Genomic DNA, 18921 nt, shown 5'->3' on the forward strand with positions numbered 1-18921 from the left:
AATTGAATGAAAATTCTAGTTCAATGTTTTTACCTTCGCGGATTTATAGATAAGTTTCTTCGTTGACGTGCACGATGAAAAGTGTACATGAATAGTAAAGAGTAGATGTTTTCTTAGTAGTTTTAAGACATTGATACTGATCTAATCGCATTACTTGCAGTGACAGGTACTTTTGGACCATGACGTCATGACACAAACAATCTGACTACCAATGATTACCTAGTGATGGAAAGGTCGTTTGATATATTATTTTATTTTTGCAAGTTCAAGTCACCTGACACTGGCCCTTTCATCATATCGTCTTTTTTTAATTTCCAATATGAAAAAAGATTAAATCTATGTCTTGACAGTTAAAGCATGCATTGACCTTAATACGTTACAGGAGAAAATAAACTGCTCACACATTGAAGTTCAGTAAACTTTCCTGTATATTGAGAAGTAATCAATCAATTTACCACGTTCTTAAAAGTATAAATCGTCAAAAATTTATTAGGTTATAGATAATGCATATTTTAAGGTTTTTCTTGTCTTAGAACACACCGAGGGGTGTCAGGATTGATCAAATGAAAGACCGACCGGAGGGAGGTCTTTCTTTGAACAATCCTGACACCCCGAGGTGTGTTCTACGACAAGAAAAACCTTAAAATATGCATTATCTGACTTATATACCGTCAAAAAATATTAATTTTATAAAGTTTTGTAAAATTTAGTATCCTATTTTACCGACAACACTAAAGTGGGATATTCCTTTCTAATGCGTTCAGGTTTTAAATACGCCCTGCGGCTCATTTAGAATTTGAAATAAAACTCACTAAATAATTTAGATATAAACCTTTTAAAAATTATTATCCATACACAATAAAAATATTACTGTAACTGCATGAAGTAAGACACAAATGTATTGTTACCATCCGATAACGGTGTGTGACAAATACAAGACACATTGTAAGTAATTTATTGTACCACATAGCTTATGGAAAAGGGGGAGGGGTATTTTTTTTTTCTATTTGTTATGTTATTTCTATCGCGGAAAAGTGGTTATTTTTTTTAACAATTTTATTTGAATCGAATGAAAAATTCAGAAAGATTGTCTTTTGAATAGCAATACATTTTATTAAAAGATAATCTGGATATAATTATATACCCTCCGCACCTGACCCTTTCGTGAGTTACGTTAATGTTATTCAATAGAATATAAGATTATCTTATTAGTTGATCATTTGATAGAGTAAAAGGTATAAGTAAATTTTAAAAAGTTAAGAACTGACACGAAGACGAATATAAATACATGTAGGTCACAGTATGATTTCCTATTCAGTGTGTATCATTCTGAACATGCATGAAATATTTGCCACTGGACGTTAAGTAAGCAATCAAAAATCAATCAACCTTTTCAGTTTGACTCAATAAGATTTTCAAATTCTTACACACGAATATGTTAAATCTGGATTTATTTTATGAAAGTCTACATTAAAATTCATTTGACATATATGATAATGTTTCTTTAGTGTAGCGATACATTAACAAAACTTCACGTTATTTGTTTCTAAAATTAAAAACCGGACTACAATGACGGTTTCTTTTACACCTTTCATCGATTGAACTTTAAAAAATAAATTTCCAAATCGGCAACAAAAAACTATTAGACGAATAATTATAAAGTTTTGAAGTAAATCATAGATTGCATGTTTATCAAGGAAAATAATGACCTCACACAGGTCATTATTTTATGCCTTGGAGCATATATCATTGAAACATGGTATCGTCCGGGTTGATTCTGAAAAAGAATGACCTGTCGTTCTGAAAGAAAATAACTCCATATAGGTATATAATGAAAAATAATCATTGCAGTCTATTTCAAATGATACCTGTGTGTAATTTGTACACAATGTCGAAAGGTTTCTAAACTTGCTTTTGTTAAACGCGTCTTGCGTATCAAATAATAAGCTTGGTACCTTTGGTAACTATTTTCAACACTGGGTCGATGACACTGCTGGTCGGTGTTTCGTCCCCGAGGGTATCATCATCCCAGTAGTTAGCATTTCTGTGTTGACATGAATATCAATTATATGATCATTTTATATATTTACTGTTTACAGGGTTATGAATTATTCGAAATAACTAAGGATTTTCTTATACCAAGGCATATAGATTACCTTAGCCGTATTTGGCACAACTTTTGGGGAATTTTAAGTCCTCAATGTTCTTCAAATTCATACTTGTTTCGTACCTTACTATTTTTATATGATGAGTCTTCTGTAGACGAAACACGCCTTTTGTGTATAAAATTATAAGCCTTGTAGCTTTGACAACTATGGAATATTCATTTTTTTTCTTTCTCTCTTCCAAAGAGAAGGACATTTAATTTTTAATCCCTGTCAAGTTTAATTAAGTTTAAATGCGCATCTGGTGCAGGAAAATTGGTACCGTTAATGTTATTACTACCACTTGGTCGATGCCTCTGTTGGTGGACTGTTAGTCCCCTAAGGTATCACCAGCCCAGTAGCCAGTACTTCGATACTGACATGAAAATACGGATTTTTGGTGTTATTAAAATTTGGTGTTACAAAATGTTAGAAATTATTATAAATTAAGGAATGTATCTCCCTTATGCAAAGCTCTGATTCCTTTCACGGATTTGGCTATACTTTTTGGACCTTTCGGATTATAGCTCTTCCTCTTTTATATAAGCTTTGGATTTCAAATATTTTGGCCACGAGCATCACATAGATACAGCTCACACCCGAAAAGTGTTTTCAAAGGATTTATCAAGGGTGAAGTATTAAGATACATCAGAAACACCAGTAGCAAAACTGAACTTAAAAAACAGTTAGAAACTTTTAAAACACGTCTCCTCAAACGAGGATATAAAATATCTGAAATCAACGAAATTTTTAATCAAACACAAAATATAGAAAGGAAAAACCTGCTTATACAACGCCAAACGAAACGGGAACAACCACTAGTTATGTTAACAAAATTCAACCCATCTATACAGAAACTGAAAAATATAATTACAAAACACTGGAACCTTATTTCATTAAACCCTAATTGTTTGAACATATTTAATCGCCAGCCTATTATAGCTTATAAAAGACATACAAATTTACAAGAACTATTATCAAAGCATTAGTGGGTATAGTTTGCTCAACCTTTCACAACACAATATGATACTGATCTCACAAAAAATAAATCATAATTAACTAATATGTTATTCAAAGACAACCGGTGTATGGTCCAATATAATATACGAAATAAAACAAAAAACATAAATAATACGCCAATATACAACTTATTGAGTCGACCACTGATGAAGCCGGACTCAGGGATCTTTTCCCCAAACACGGCAGAAACACCGGGCCTAACATTCATGCTCATGGGTGAGCTCGGATGGGCTATTTAAATAAATAAATTCAGTACCAGAATCTATGACAAACCAGACGAATTAATTTTTGAAATTATCAATTTCCCCCAACTTAGTAGCAACATACCAACTTCACTTGGATATGGGATTTACAGTTCCCTACTCATTCGATATTCAAAAGCTTCCTCAGACTTTGATAAACGTCACCAGTGTTAATTGATGAACCTGTGGTATGTCTTTTTCCAAAATAAAAGTTGATAGGAAGATAACAAGACCTTATTAGTAAATATTTCGTTTCAACTTCACAAATAATACACGAAGGTGTATACATCTAGATTATTCGTACTGACATTGTTTATAATGTGTTGACTATTCTTCTATTTATCTCTGTACCTTACAACTATTACTGCTTGATCTACTTTTGGTGATACCGGTATTCATTTGACGTGGCTCGGTACTTTTACAACCCGTCATTGTGTTGTGCTGTGTTAAATGTTTGCGTTCTTGTCTCTCATGTTTGTTGATGGGCTGTGTCTATATGCCTCTTTGTTTTTCTTTGTTGACATATTTGTTTTTTTTTCATGTTGGTTAAGATTATAACACAATGTTGATTGGATGTACCCATTTTTCACATATTTACCGATTATGTCTGTTGTTTTTTTCAGATATAATTGTTGTTAATATAATGGAATTTAATGCGGCTGTCACACAAGTTAGAGGTTTAGCAGCTATTAAATCAGGTTTAATCCACGATTTCCTACCTAGGAAAATACCTGTACAAATTCAGGAACATCACAGTTTTTATCCATTCGTTTGATGAGTTTGTGGTTTTGAGTCAATAATTTTTTTGTCAATAAATTCTGGAATTAGTCAAGATATAAATCAAAATAAGGTTCCGACTCTCTTTATCAAAACGGGACTTTGCGTTTCGAATTTTCCTCGGAGTGGTATTTTTGTTATTTTACTGTTTGTACTGGTTTTGTTGGCTTGTCCGTTTAATTTACACAGTTTGTGTGGTTAAATATACGTTACACTACACAGATTGGCATCATAACATAAGAACTTCAACATTGTTTACCTTTTACAATATGGGTAACAGGAAAAATGCACAGTTAGAAAATGAGACGTTTAACGTTCCCCGTAATATTTTCTTTTCGACAAAAGAAAACAATATTGAACGATTCTGTTACGAGATGCACATGTCAATAATTTTTATATTATTTTCAATCTAAACATTTTCAGCATAGCCCTTGCCATATAATTTACACGTTAAGTTTCTTGCGATTGCGTTAATTTGGCTCGACAAATAATTCAATTTATTGCCAGATTAAAAAAATGTCGGCAGATGTACATTCTACGCGTATACTAGATAAACAAGTTATCAATTGTTCAATTAGAAGCCAGAGATCATGGCACCCCCGGTTTTTCGTGTGGTTCTTGTTGATAAGTTTTTAGCTCGATGTGTTGTGTATTGCATACGGTTGTTTGTCCTGTGGACGTTTTTTGTCATGCGCGTTGTCAGTTTGTCATCGATATATTATATGTTTGAATATCAATTTTTCCGCTTCTTTTTTGGAATACATATATATCGTGGAAACATTTGTTTCACTTTAATTATTGACGACGTTAATTAATATACAGCTCAAACTACAAAAGATGCTTTACCGTTTAAGAAATATTTAAAGTGGAATATTTTTTGTACTTATTTATCCATTAGCATAGAAGGTTCGATAATGTTTATTTCTAACCGTTTTTCTTAAAAAGATAAATTAGAAATATTGTAAACTATTCGATGGAAAAATTAGAAACTATGTTAGCTAGTTGGATAATATCGAAGAGGCATGCAGGCTCTGTAAACAAAACCAGTGGCTTATGAAACTATAACCATTTGTCATTTCAGCGCTTTCATAGCATGCTATGTCCTATGGTTTTTTCTGATTGTTGGCGGCCATGCTATTACAGTTGTTTACTTCTACTTCATTTGATCTTTGGTAGAAAGTTGTGTCATCGACAATCATGCCACATCTTGAAAATTTTATATACATATATCCAACAGGTAACATGAAAACAACACAGAATTTTGAAAATCGAATAACATGAACACCATTAAAATCGTTGGATTGACCTGATAAACTCCAACGCTCCAACTTGTACAATCAAATAATGATTCATGGAATCCACTTGCAGTAAATTCTGGTTATGCTATTATTTATTTTGAGCAAAAATGTGTCCATGTATACACGGATGCCCCACTAGCACAACCAATTTCTATGTTCAGTGAACCGTGCAATTGGGACCAAAACTCTAATTTGGTATTGAATATAGAAAGATCATATACAAGGGAACCTGTGAACTAAGTTTCAAGTTGATTGAACTTTAACTTCATCGAGAACTACCTTGACCTTCAACTTGAACCTGAAGCGGGCCAGACGGACGAACAGACGAACGGACGAACGAACGAAAGGACGTGCACACTGAAACACATAAATGGAGCATACAAAATCGTTCTGAAAGGGGATGTCAGATTTGGTAATTAATTTTAAAAGTGTGAGATTAAACATGAAATTGACAAAGTCGTTGTAATAATATATTTAAATGCAGGTTATGTGATGTAAACCTTCTTCTGTCTCATATTTATAGATATACAATCACACATTAATTTTTTTCATAACTTCTGTACGAATCATCCACTTTAAAAGATGAATTGATTCACGCAGACAACAAGACGCAAGAGCACATTTCCAAGACCTTTTTAAAGTTGAGCGTTGACAGCCTAACCGGATTATCGTATCGGAAGAAACATTTTATCAGCTCTACAGTTGACAAGGGTTGATATAGATCGAAACATAAGGTAGTACCTCTGATACAGAACAGATTCAGTAGCTTCATATTTTGATAGTCAAGCTGATATCACTTCATATTAAAACACCTACGGTTCAGGGTGGTCTAGTATAATTACTTCACTTCGCAGTAGCTGATAGATGGATGGGAATTATATAAATTGGTTCAAGTGCTTTTTAATTTCCCATATTCTTGATTAAATACTTTTTATTCACACTTTATGTCTGTTAGCACGAGAAGAGTACGCGAGTTTAGAAACTACAATAGTCGTTTTTATTCTGTATCATGTAATCTTCTCCTTAAAACTGATTTATTTCGTGCTATTCTAAATTTTGTGTACTTCATGTTTTTTTTTCTATGTGTTTCATACTGAGTGAAACAAATGCTGTTATTTAAGAATACAACCAGTACTGCCAAACTTCATAGTTGTAAATGCAAACAGTACCGGGAGTGAAATGATTAATGTAAAGGAACTCAAAAACGAGACTTGTATATCTTTACAAAGTTTACGATGCCCGTATTCCAATAGCTATTATACATGTAGCAATACTATGTAAAAGCCGATCCCATCAATTAAAGCCCATAAGTAAAAAGATTAACACTTATAAAAAGGTAAGGGGACGTGATGAGACAACCAGCCATCAAAGTTCGAATGAAGTGGACGCGTAAACAAGTGTAGACAACCGTCCGGCCTTCAACAATGATGAAAAATCCTTACTGTTTAGTCGGTTATATAAAAGGTCTCAACACAACACGAAAAGAAAAGTCCTGGGTGGTTGTTTGAAATTTCTATACAAACAAAACATTTGTCTTTAAAAAAACATCCAAATAGTTTGTATTTTATAATGTGTTCTTTTTCAGACGATGAACGTATGCATATAAGTTATGTAACGTAATATATGTGATGCAATATTTCTTGCAACCAGACTGCAGATGCAGACCCACGTGCAACTAATCAAAACCTCACATGGGCGCCATAAACCACTTGTCTTTCATGAAAAAAGTATCCATGACAAAAAAGTCGTTTCGTGTTGGTCTTCTCGTTTGTAACAATGTCAACATTTTTCCTTTTATTTACATTTCTATAAGTTTCCACTATGGTGGTAAGAATTGTCAAAGTCTGTGTCCAAGAAGATATTTTGAAATACTTGTTCTTTTTTTAATGCATCTTTTATGAGTTTTTTAATAGAAAAGTATATATTGCCGTCTTGTTATAATTTTCTAGGAACAATATCTGCCAAGTGGTTGATCAAGAAATTACGCAGGATAACAAACTTTCATGCAAGCTCCAATAAAAATGAACTTTCCAAGATTCAGCAGTTTTATTTTACCATTGCTTGTCATTAAACTTTATTTTTTACGGGTAAATCTTCGTCTAATGTTTTCCTATGCATGGATATCATAATATTTATGTTCTTAAAATCCTATAGCTTAGATACTCGTCCAAACTTTACCAACTTATGTTCCTGAAAATGAAAAATCGTCCGTGCGTCCGTTCATCCCACTTCAGGTTAAAGTTTTTGGTCAAGGTAGTTTTTGATGAAGTTGAAGCCCAATCCACTTTGACCAAAATTTCATGGTCCACTGAACATAGAAAATGAAAGTGCAAAGTTCAGGTTAAAGATTTTGGTCAAGGTAGTTTTTGGTGAAGTTAAAGTCACATCTACTTGAAACTTAGTACACATATTTCCTATGATATGATCTTTCTAATTTTTATGCAAAATTATAGTTTTGACCCCAATTTCATGGTCCACTGAACATAGAAACTTATAATGCGAGTGGGGCATCCGTGTACTATGGACACATTCTTGTTTGTATATATATATTGACCCCAACTAGTCTTTTTGTTTTTTTTAGTTGTTATGTTGCTGTCTCATTGTTGTACGACCCACTTCCTCTTCCAGTTAATATATCTTTGAACTACATCACAGAGTCGATAAATATAATGGGATATTCAGCATTTATCATGTTTTTTCTAAATTCAAGGCCTAAATTATTGAAATCTATCATTTTGCAGTAACGACAACACATTGGTTTATATTAAATAAACCAAATCGGGTTATGAATGTATCTTATATATACTTACATCAATTATTGTAACAAAACTGAGTAAACATATATATTTTATAATTTATATATCTGTAGTCTAACAATTACAATGTGTGTCGACAATAGCAAAGTACAACAGTATCTTACAACATAATAATTCTGTACACAACTTTGAAAAATCAGGAAAATTCTCTTTTACTGTTCTTTTTCGGTTTCTAAATTTGCTGCCAGTTGTCACTATACATAGCATCTGGTTGTTACATTGAGCACTTTTCATAATATGCAGGGTGAAGTGTTGATGACATTCCGTTTGAGCCATAGTAGACATATGGCTTCCGGTCACATGTAGTGGTCTGGTTATAAACTGGGTTCTGTAGTCTCATACCTGATAATAAAAGAAAGAGTTTAGACTATGGATACTTTACTGTAGTGGTTTTCTTGTCAGTTATACATATATATATATATTATATATATAAATATTTAAACCCAATTCGACCGAATCTTCCACTTCTTTAAGGTAAATGTTTATCATTTGTTAAGAATACAATATACCACTCTCCAAGATATTAATTTTGGTATCCTTTACTCTATGGGATTTGAAACTGCTGAGGCATCAACTGCAGCACCTCCTTTCATTGGGCTAAAAAGCTTACATTGTTTATAATAAAAAAACGTCACATATATATCTTTACGGAAAGCCTGACACTCCGATGAAGCTGTGATACCCCGAAGATTTGATAAAATATGAAATATTAATTTCAATCTCTTTTTCACAACTTTAGAATATCCCTTAATATTGGAATTTTGGATCCTCAATGCTCTTCAACTTTGTACTCGTTTGGTTTTATAAATATTTTGATATGAGCGTCACTGGTGAGTCTTATGAAGACGAAACGCGCGTCTGGCGTACTAAATTATAATCCTGCATGGTACCTTTGATAACTTTGTATAAAAACAACAAAATACACATGTCTTGTACATAAAAGATATCAAAACCCCATTATGTTCAAAACTCGAAACATTTCTATTGAAGAATTCGAAATATTTACATTCGGGCATCATTGCATACTAAAGAATTTACGATTTATTTTTTTCCCGTTGAAATAACACAAATTTTTACCACATCGAAAATTCTGCATTGTAAAAAAAATATTGAAACTATGGCATGCATAGCCAATTAACACGATGCAATTTTATGTAATTTGTTTGTAACAGACAAATGGAGGAAAACCCTATGATGCATTTCAGTGTCTTTCATCGTGAGATGGCCGTAACCTAAGCTGTTCGTAGCCGACACCCCTCCTCAGCCAAGTGATAAACGGGGGCTTTAAATGCACCTCTGTTGCATTCGATTATCATGATCCCAAATAATACCTTTAAATAATTTTGTCGACTCTAGAATATATCGAAAGTCGTATAGCCTGCTAAAAACGGGATGGGGTTCATTCCAAGTCAAAGGGGGTGGGGTGGGGGACAGAAACAGCAGAAATATCGATACGAATAAAATGCTTGGCACTAAACGCCGATGATCACAATTTAATTGGAAAGACAGTAGCATCATGTTTGCCGAATTATTTAACACAATATAAGCTAAGGTATATTTAAAAAGTGTTGCCAGTGAATCAAAAATATTAAATGACAAATTACATCTGTTAAAGAAAACGAAAAGAGAGGTAAGTGCAAAAAGTTTATCTTGCCTAGCATACTAAATCATATATATAACTCATATGACACCGACTCGATTTGCTTCCATATCATCTATTTTTTGCAGAGAACAATGGACTCATGAATATAATCAAGTTTTCTGTCGTTCCAGTTGCTTGTCCATGGCACAAAACATTTTTCATGTAAATTATCAAAAGACACGATACATTACGTGACGAATAAATTGTACCGTTTTTATCTTAGTTAAAGGCATATGGTATACACGTGACACATGGTTACTGAGTGTATAAGTACTTTCCAATACTTCCAGGAGGGACAAATCGAGCACTCCCTATGTCAATTATATATCATACATTGTTTTCATTAAGTGTAATACACTAAAAAATCATCTACTGTGTATAAAAAAGGTTTATAGCTCCTTGAAATCTTATAGCAACAAACGCAACAAAGTTATTAAGTGCAAAATAATTACTATCATGAATGATAAGATATAAACTGTGAAGAAGAGATGTCAAACGTATTATGTACAATTAATTTAAATATAGTTTGCATGTGAATATAAAGATAGAACAAAGATTCTGGTTTTTGTTTACGATATACATCTCCCTCATTTCTTGACTTTTTTTTTCTATTTGTCATTTCGATTAGGTTCAAGAAAGACCAATATAAAGCAAATTGTTGCAGTAAATCATAGCGATGCCAAATTGAAATTAACTACCCTGACTGATGTCATATGATAATTTAGTTGTTGTTTTAACACCCTAGAGGTCAGATTAGTAACGAAAAGATGATCTTTTCTTGGTGGTCTACATACTGCGGCGGATCTCCCGTCAGTTTTCGTGGTGCGTTTTGCGTCTAATATATTTTCTCCGTCAAAGACTCTAAATTTATATTACTCGCTCTGCAAGTGCATTACAGCTCTAAATGTCAAAGTTATAAGATAGTAAAACCGATTTAAAAGAAAGAAAAGCAATGAAAACAGAAGCTAACTTTGTGTATTATATTTTTATAGTCATCCACAATATTCCATCTTGGTGGTCCACGTTTTGATACAAAAATTACTTTTTTTGTAAATATTTTAATTGTAAAAAGAAAAGATGAAACAATATATTTAATACATATATTCTTTGAAATTTTCTTATCCACTTTACTTATCAGATATATATTCCTATTAAAACAAAAGAAAGATTTACCATTAATCTGGATTATAAAGGTTTTATGGTTGTGATATTGTATCATGTTGTGTTAAAACTTTTGATATTTATCTTTGCTATAAAAAGACGAGAAGAAAAAATGAACAAAAAATTGATTTTTTTTAGACTTAAGTAAAACAACTGAAAATCAGTCTAACGATTCCATTTTTTTTAATTTAAAACTGAAACTGAAAAAGTTCTGTATATATCATTTATGTATTTCGTTTATTTTTTTGAAAATAAATCAGACCATCAGTTTTTTGTTTGTTTGAACTGCTTTAAATTTTCCTTTAGGGCGGCGTTTTGCATTTGCGCCGATTTGCACTTCATTTGCGCCGATTTTTTCTTTCATTTGCGCCGATTTTTTTTTTCATTTGCGCCGATTTTTTACAGGTAAATTACAGGTAAAATACAGGTAAAATACGTCAATGAGACAACTCTTTTTTTTTTATTTTCATTAAAGACCTCTTCCGTTAGCCAGTTGTATACATTTTATGAATTGTCAATCATAACATGTATACAACTGTTGTCCCCTGCTCACCACGGGGATGTGGAAGTAGGATTTCGAGCAGGATAAGTCAATTAGGGGCCTTTTATAGCTTGCTTTGCGGTAAAGGTTTTGCTCATTGTTGAATGCTGTACGCTGATCTATAGTTATTAACTTCCTAGTCATTTGGTGTCTGGTGGAAAGTTGTCATTGGCAACCATACTAAATCCTCTTATTGTTTATATTAGTTGATGTTTTTTAAACAAGTGTAATATGGATTATTTTTTTTTGATTTTCTAAATTTATTTTTCTTATACAATCTATTTAATTATTTTTCTATGTCTTTTTAAAGCTGTGTGCAACATTAAAAAATAAAAAATAAACAAATGAATAAATATTCAGAGTGTAAATCCATGAAAAATAATAAACATGGTCTGTCCTATTGTTAAAATGTTTGCACTCTCTGTGAAATATTTTGGAAATACAAAATGTAAACTATCGCAAAAGATCTATGAGCAACGTATGAGTTAACAATATATAGAATATACGCATTATTCTTTCCCATATTTTATATCTTTTGTTGTATTTTTCAATGGTTTTTGTTCCGTTTGATGTAATTGCAAATTTATTTATTATTTACATTTGATATTCAATTAATATGTCAAATAAAATACAATTTAATTGTAAGCATATCGAAAAAAATATTCGCTTAAAATGTTTGGTAAACAGATTATCGTTAGAAGAAGTACTGTTGACATTTATACTACTCCCATAGACTTCAGTTAGATTTCGTGGTCTTTTAAAGCTGATAATGCGGTATATGATTTGCTCATTGTAGAAGGACGTATTGTGAACTATCGCTGCTAATGTCTGTTGCATTTGGTCTCTTGGGGGAGAGTTGTCTCTAGTTGCAATCATACCACATCTTCCTTTATGATATATATATATATTAACCGATAAACCAATTGCTGGTTCTTATTTAGTTTATCATAAATTAAAAAATTCATATAGATATTTAGTTAAATATTAGGCAAAGGGTGAATTTTATAGTCCTTGTAATATAACTATTTAGCCTTTCCAAAAAAAAAAAAAAATGAAATGCATTCTTTTCAAAAACTTTTTATGAATTTATTCCAGGACTGGTGGGGATCTTCTTTAAGAATGGATGAATAATACTGCCCACTCATTAACCGCCGATTAATACATTTGTTCCTTGGAGAATGTCCAAAATTGACCAAGTAATGATTTACTAATGTGATGAGATGATATATAGATGATGGGCTATACCACTGACCAGCTGTAATCCATGTCAGATTCATTAACTCTGTCAGTTTACATCATGGTCAGCGTGAAGTAGAAACTTTATCGCGTACTAATGGCATAAAATTAGATCCCCATTAGTCTTATCGCATAGACAAATACAGATATTTCAACCGTTTCAATATGTTGCAAATGCCGGAAAAATTTTCAAATATTACATTTCAATAAGAAGAAAAAAAACAGTTGTATGCTTATTTTTATTTATTATTTTATTTTATTTTTTATTTTTTTATTCAGTTTCTTATTTTGTTACTTATTTATTTTTTATTTGAATATTTATTTATTTGTTTATTTGTTTATTTGTTTTTTTAATTAGTTAATCCATTTATTTATTTAATTTTTGTTTGTTTATTTGTTTTAAATTAATTAATCCATTTATTTATTTATTCATTAATTTATTATATTCGTTTATGAATGTATTTGTTTATTTATTCGGCCAACTACATATTGATTCATAGTTCTTCGGATTCGATTGCCAAAAAAATTGGGGAAGCTATAAAAAAAATACCGCCATTCCCTAAAGACTTTTTGAATTAACCTGTTTCCAGATTTGAATGAATAAACAATTTAGTTTCAAAATATGATCGGTCATCCAACAATTCATAGAAACGTAGAATGGAATTTAGAATATGCTTTAATATCTGACTACAAATCAAGTATCGCTTTCTAAAATATACATTTCGGGTATTTAGTGACCTTATAATGTTTTTTCATCTTTCATTGGTTAATATGGCGAAAGCTATATATGTAGCTAATTTCTTATTATTGGATTTTGACACATAAATAATTTGGAATTCGATACTGGAGGTTTGGGGCGGGGAAGGGTTTACTCTTAGCATACGCATAATTATTTAACAACGTTTCTTTAAGTCACCAAATAAATATGTTTTTCTGAAGGATGCTTATCAATAACGAATTATTTAAAGAAAATAAACATACTAGGGCGATATTTCTTTTTTTCTAAGTTTCCATGCATTCATATATACTCGTTAAACTGCAACTGAACATAGAAAAATTATGTAGCAATTATAATTTCAAAATCGAATTAATTATAGAACTAAATACTTTTACTGTGTATAAAATTAACGTAAAAAGAAACATAAATGTTAGTTTTCTATTTAAATTATGTATTTATTTCTCGAAAATAAGTCCACAGACGATTCGTTATTGCTGTAAACTTTTTCGTTTTAATGATTTGAAAATATTGGGGGCCACCAGAGGCTTCCTTCCCAGAAGAAACGAACGAGTCAATATGCATTGTGTAACAAGTGTCCAATTGAAATATCGGAAATTTTTTCGTGTTTTTCTTTTCCATAAATAACACATAAATTTACATGTGAAAAGGAGCAAAAGGAATCCGGCGACCCTCTTATATTTTCATATCGTTAAAACGATTCTTTTTACAGCAACGAAATATCATTTAGAACAAATGGTATGTTTATGGATTTTAGAGAAACGGCAATATTTAGTAAAAAAAAAAAATACAAGTTCCTCGCCGATTTTTACCGTTTGATTTCCCATAACATAACTCCAATGCTACATATATATTTTTATATTCAGATGCAGATTTAGGAGTTCTAAATGCATACAATTTTTTATGCTATTCGGGGAATAATTTGACATTTTTGTTTTTATCACAAACCGGCTTCAAGTAAAATACCTCATCTCGAATGGTTGATATTTTACGAAATAATAAAACCTCTTCTTAAAATATCAACACTATTGTTAGTTTGAGAAATATTCTACAATACACACGAACAACAGATGTTTTAAAATACCAGAACATTGTGACCATCAAAGGATAAATATTTCCAGAATTTTATTTATTTATTTACTTTCCATAATATCACGAAATATGACCGCGGTCTAACTAGATACCAATACGCCAAGGGAAGTACTGTCCGTGGTTACTTCACAACGGTATCGGAGGTACAAAGACTCCGACCAATTCCCTGTATAAACAAACAACCTCCAAAAATCTATTTGAGGTGATAATAGAACATGGCAGAGATAAATTAGAGGATAATAATTTTACAACAAAGTAGTGATGGATACGATTAGCTTTCACTCTGCTGGGAAAAGATTAAAGACTTTCAGAGAGCGAGTGTTTTGTTTCTATAGTAAACTTCATTAAATTCCAATAAAACTTATTGTTTTTATAAGAATGTTATCAGCTAAGTGAGTATATAGAACCAGCAATTTTCATTTATATGAAAGAAAACTTTGACTCGTATGAAATTATAAGGTTAAAGAACAGTTTGTAAAACATGATTTTTTAACATTTAAAAATAGAAAACAATGCTTTATAAATTTCATGCGTTCGATGCGCCTTTTCTGAATTTACCTTCACTAGGAACGCTAAAAGCCAAATATTCAAAAGCCAAAGATGTAAAAGAGTTGAATGTTATAATTTAAAAGATATATCTCAATTTTCTGATATTTAAAAAATGAAAATAACGCTTTATCAATTTCATGCATCCTAGGCGCTTTTTTTTCTGGAACACTAAAAGTCAAATACTCAAAAGCCAAGGATGTATAAATATTAACTTGACATAATATTTATTTATTTTTCTTCAAATTAAACATATTTTTGATACAAGTTTGATTGCGATAAAATGAACGATTTAAATAATTGGTTTGACCAAGGATGTGTATAGTGAGAGAAATCCTTGGTTTTTCTAATAAAAGACCATAATGTGGCATTTTTTTTTACATAGATTTGCAATAGTTTTTGCAATTTTTAAAGAAATAGTTTTATAATGGCCTTTTGAAATTCGACCAAATTAATTTATATAAAACTCTTCAAAGGAGAATAACATAAAAAAAAACAACTTCAGTTTGTATATAAAAGAGAATGCAGTATATGAAAAAACTCCTGAAATCGGTATTGAAGAAAAACAGTAACGGTTTTATTTAAAAACCTATTATAGTTGCTACCTTTTTGTCATCTAAGACATCTTCTTGAAACTGGGCCCTTTCCTCTGTGGATAGTTGTCTCAATTTCGATTATACCACATCTTAAATTTTTTTTTAATGTCAAATACAATAATGATTTTGAACAGAAACATTTTCTTATAACGTTTAGAGGACCCACATTTCAAAACTTACATATATTAAGTGCATAAACATTATTTGTTTAAAAATCATCATTATGGTTTTAATCACACAGAAGATAAATGGATTATGCAAAAATAATAATGATTATAACCCTTCATTAATTTATTAACTGCGGGATTAACGTATCTTCTGTTAAAATCTGTAGAGCCGCCTACTGTGACAATGATGATACGACACTGACGCTAAAAGGGTAAATCTCGTGCCATGTCGTCATCCCGCAGTGAAGAGATTTATTAGAATTCCCTACCAATATTCTAACTAATTTTGACAAATTCTGATCAAATGATTGTTTTCTGAATAAATAAAATTACAGATGTTATATTTCACCGAGAAGATGAATGGAGTTTCCACCAAATATTATAAGAGTTTTTAAGAAATATTGCTTCTTTTCTTATTTATAGGTATGATCATTTTACTTAAAGGGACGAATTTACAATTTCGAAAAAAGCAGAACAAACCGCAAAACTCTAACGCTCTTTCAGATTCCTTGGGAATATAACGAAAGAACCATTTTTCAAACCTTATCTTTTGGAACAGAATTTTTCTGTAAGTTTGAAATTTGTCAATGTATCTTATCAAAAACTATTTGGCTTTTTCAGACATGAGTAAAAAAGATAGTGTCATATACCAAGTAGATATTTGTAATTAATGTATTTCCCGATTTTACCACATGTTTTGACTGCTTTGTTAAAATATATTGGCGAAAGAAATTATTTTAGTTTCTTTTAGGATGTTAATATTTAAGAAAACTCTCAAACTATTTGTATAAGATTTAATTTTTGTATGTAAATAAATTAGAAAAAATAAAGAACAAATCGTCAAACCGTATTCAATAGTTATGTCGGATATTACAAAGCAATTTTCAAACTATGATTTTTTTTTATAAATACGGAAGTCCAGTTCAAAATTTCCGCCGTCAGAGATTTTAATACATTTTTTTCTGTAGTCTTGGTCGGTTTTAGTCAAAATTTTGATATAATAATGTCTGCGATATCAGAATTTACAAAAATATTCGCCCGAACATTTCATACATTTCAAGGCAACAAATGCTTATATACAAATGTTTTTGTCCTATCATTCATGCTTATTTGGTTCCAACTTTGTATTGTAAAAAGTATAAAAAAATTAGCTAAAAATATTTACCGGCTAATGCTAAATCCATGGCTTCTGAAGAACTTGGTGGATTTGGTCCGTATGGAGAATGGTCACCGGAACTAGAAGGCGACATACTGTGGAGGGAACCAGTGCTTCCGGATGGACTCATCTGTTGTTGCTTTAAATAAGCTCTTTGTGCGTTCCATGAATTAGAAATGTTTTGCATTGTATTATGGTCTCTTTCATACATTGAAGGTGTCAAATTATTAGAATTTGTCATATAGTCATTTTCTAAACCAGGCATACCACAGCCGGAAGAGCCATAACGACCATTTACTGTCATATTAAAACTACAATTTACGTTGACGTTCGGACTTTGTTGTCCCATAGGTGTATAGTTACAGTGAGGTAAAGTAGAATTAGCAGACGGCATTATATGGTTGTTGGTGTCGTAAGACTGTGGAACACCTCCAGTGCATGGCATATTCATTGCATTCATATTACTAGTCTGGTGAAAAAGATCATAATGTGGTCCCATCATATTCGGTGCTCCATTCATCCCTAGCATTCCGAAAGGTTTTAAGGCTTGACATTTTCGTCTGAAACCCCTCGGTCGTCTTCTGAAGGATCCCTCCTCAAACATGAATTCTGCTCCTGGATCAACCGTCCAATAATGTCCCTTTCCTGGACGGCCCAGACCTTTTGGTAACTTTATGAAGCATTCGTTCAGAGAAAGATTATGTCGAACTGAATTTTTCCATCCTTGGTATGCTCCTCTGAAGAATGGGAACCGTTGCTGTAAAAACTGGTATATTTCACTCAATGTACATCTTTTATTTGGTGAAGCTTGAATTGCCATTACTATCAAAGCAATGTAAGAATATGGTGGTTTTTCTTGTCGGCGAACTCCAACTCCTGATTTCTTAGTTCCTTTTTGATCCACAGATTGAGAATCTGGACTAAGCGAACAATTTGTTGTGGAAATCTCTTCCGAGCTAACTTCCGAGTCATTTTCATCGTCTGACCCCTCTGGTTCGATCTTCGGAACAAATTTATTGTCAGTTGGCGGCAGAAGTTGCATTTGCCTAAGTTCTGTGATCTCGTTAGCACACGATACTGCCATTGTTTATTATTATTCTTGCACAATTTGTAAACAGTTATAAACAGTAGTTATATAAACACCGGCTAATCTGTTCACTTCAAAAGTCGATTTCAGTATCAATAAAATCCGAGAAATTTTAAACAGTTTGAAGAATCAATCAAAAGTAAAACTGGAAAATGTGAAAATCAATCTTTTCCGAAATCAAGCATTCTTATCAATAAGATGATGACTTGTTAGACATGGTTTTCTAAGATTAAGATAATACTGACATTGATCTCAGTTTTATGCATAATTTGGCACAGAAATTAACATCGTAAGCGATGCCGATGAAGCACTCTGCACGCGATATGATTGGTCAGCAGACGTGATGCTGGGAGGGTACTATTTAGATATATAGATAATCAGTTTAATTTCTGTAGTAAACAGTTTTAATACACATTTATATCAATGAAAAATAAAGTTTATACTTTTTTATTTAAATTTGTTCCAAATATTTTGATAGTTTCGGCGTTAACAAAACCAACTAAGAAGTTTCTTCTGACAAAATAAACTATTTGATTCTAACGTGATTTTGCTGTGAAAAACGAGAAGCGAAGTATAAATACATGAAATGAATACCAAAACATTTTATTTAAACAAAAATAAACAAATTGAGTATTAATAATGCAATTACAGCCTATTTAATTCA

At 31.6% G+C, this 18921-nt stretch overlaps 1 protein-coding gene across 1 annotated transcript; it reads right to left on the minus strand.

Annotated features, from left to right (window-relative positions):
- Window positions 1–8315: 8315 nt before the first annotated feature.
- Window positions 8316–18510, minus strand: LOC139525504 (forkhead box protein F1-B-like). Its single transcript, XM_071320888.1, has 2 exons — window positions 17180–18510; window positions 8316–8639 (listed from the first exon to the last, which is right to left on the minus strand). Exons 1-2 carry the CDS (start codon window positions 18252–18254, stop codon window positions 8512–8514), a joined length of 1203 nt encoding a protein of 400 aa, XP_071176989.1. The 5' UTR covers window positions 18255–18510; the 3' UTR covers window positions 8316–8511.
- Between the last annotated feature and the right edge of the window lie 411 nt (window positions 18511–18921).

Source organism: Mytilus edulis, chromosome 5 (genome assembly GCF_963676685.1).
Source record: "Mytilus edulis chromosome 5, xbMytEdul2.2, whole genome shotgun sequence".
In the NCBI taxonomy this organism is placed as follows: domain Eukaryota; kingdom Metazoa; phylum Mollusca; class Bivalvia; order Mytilida; family Mytilidae; genus Mytilus; species Mytilus edulis.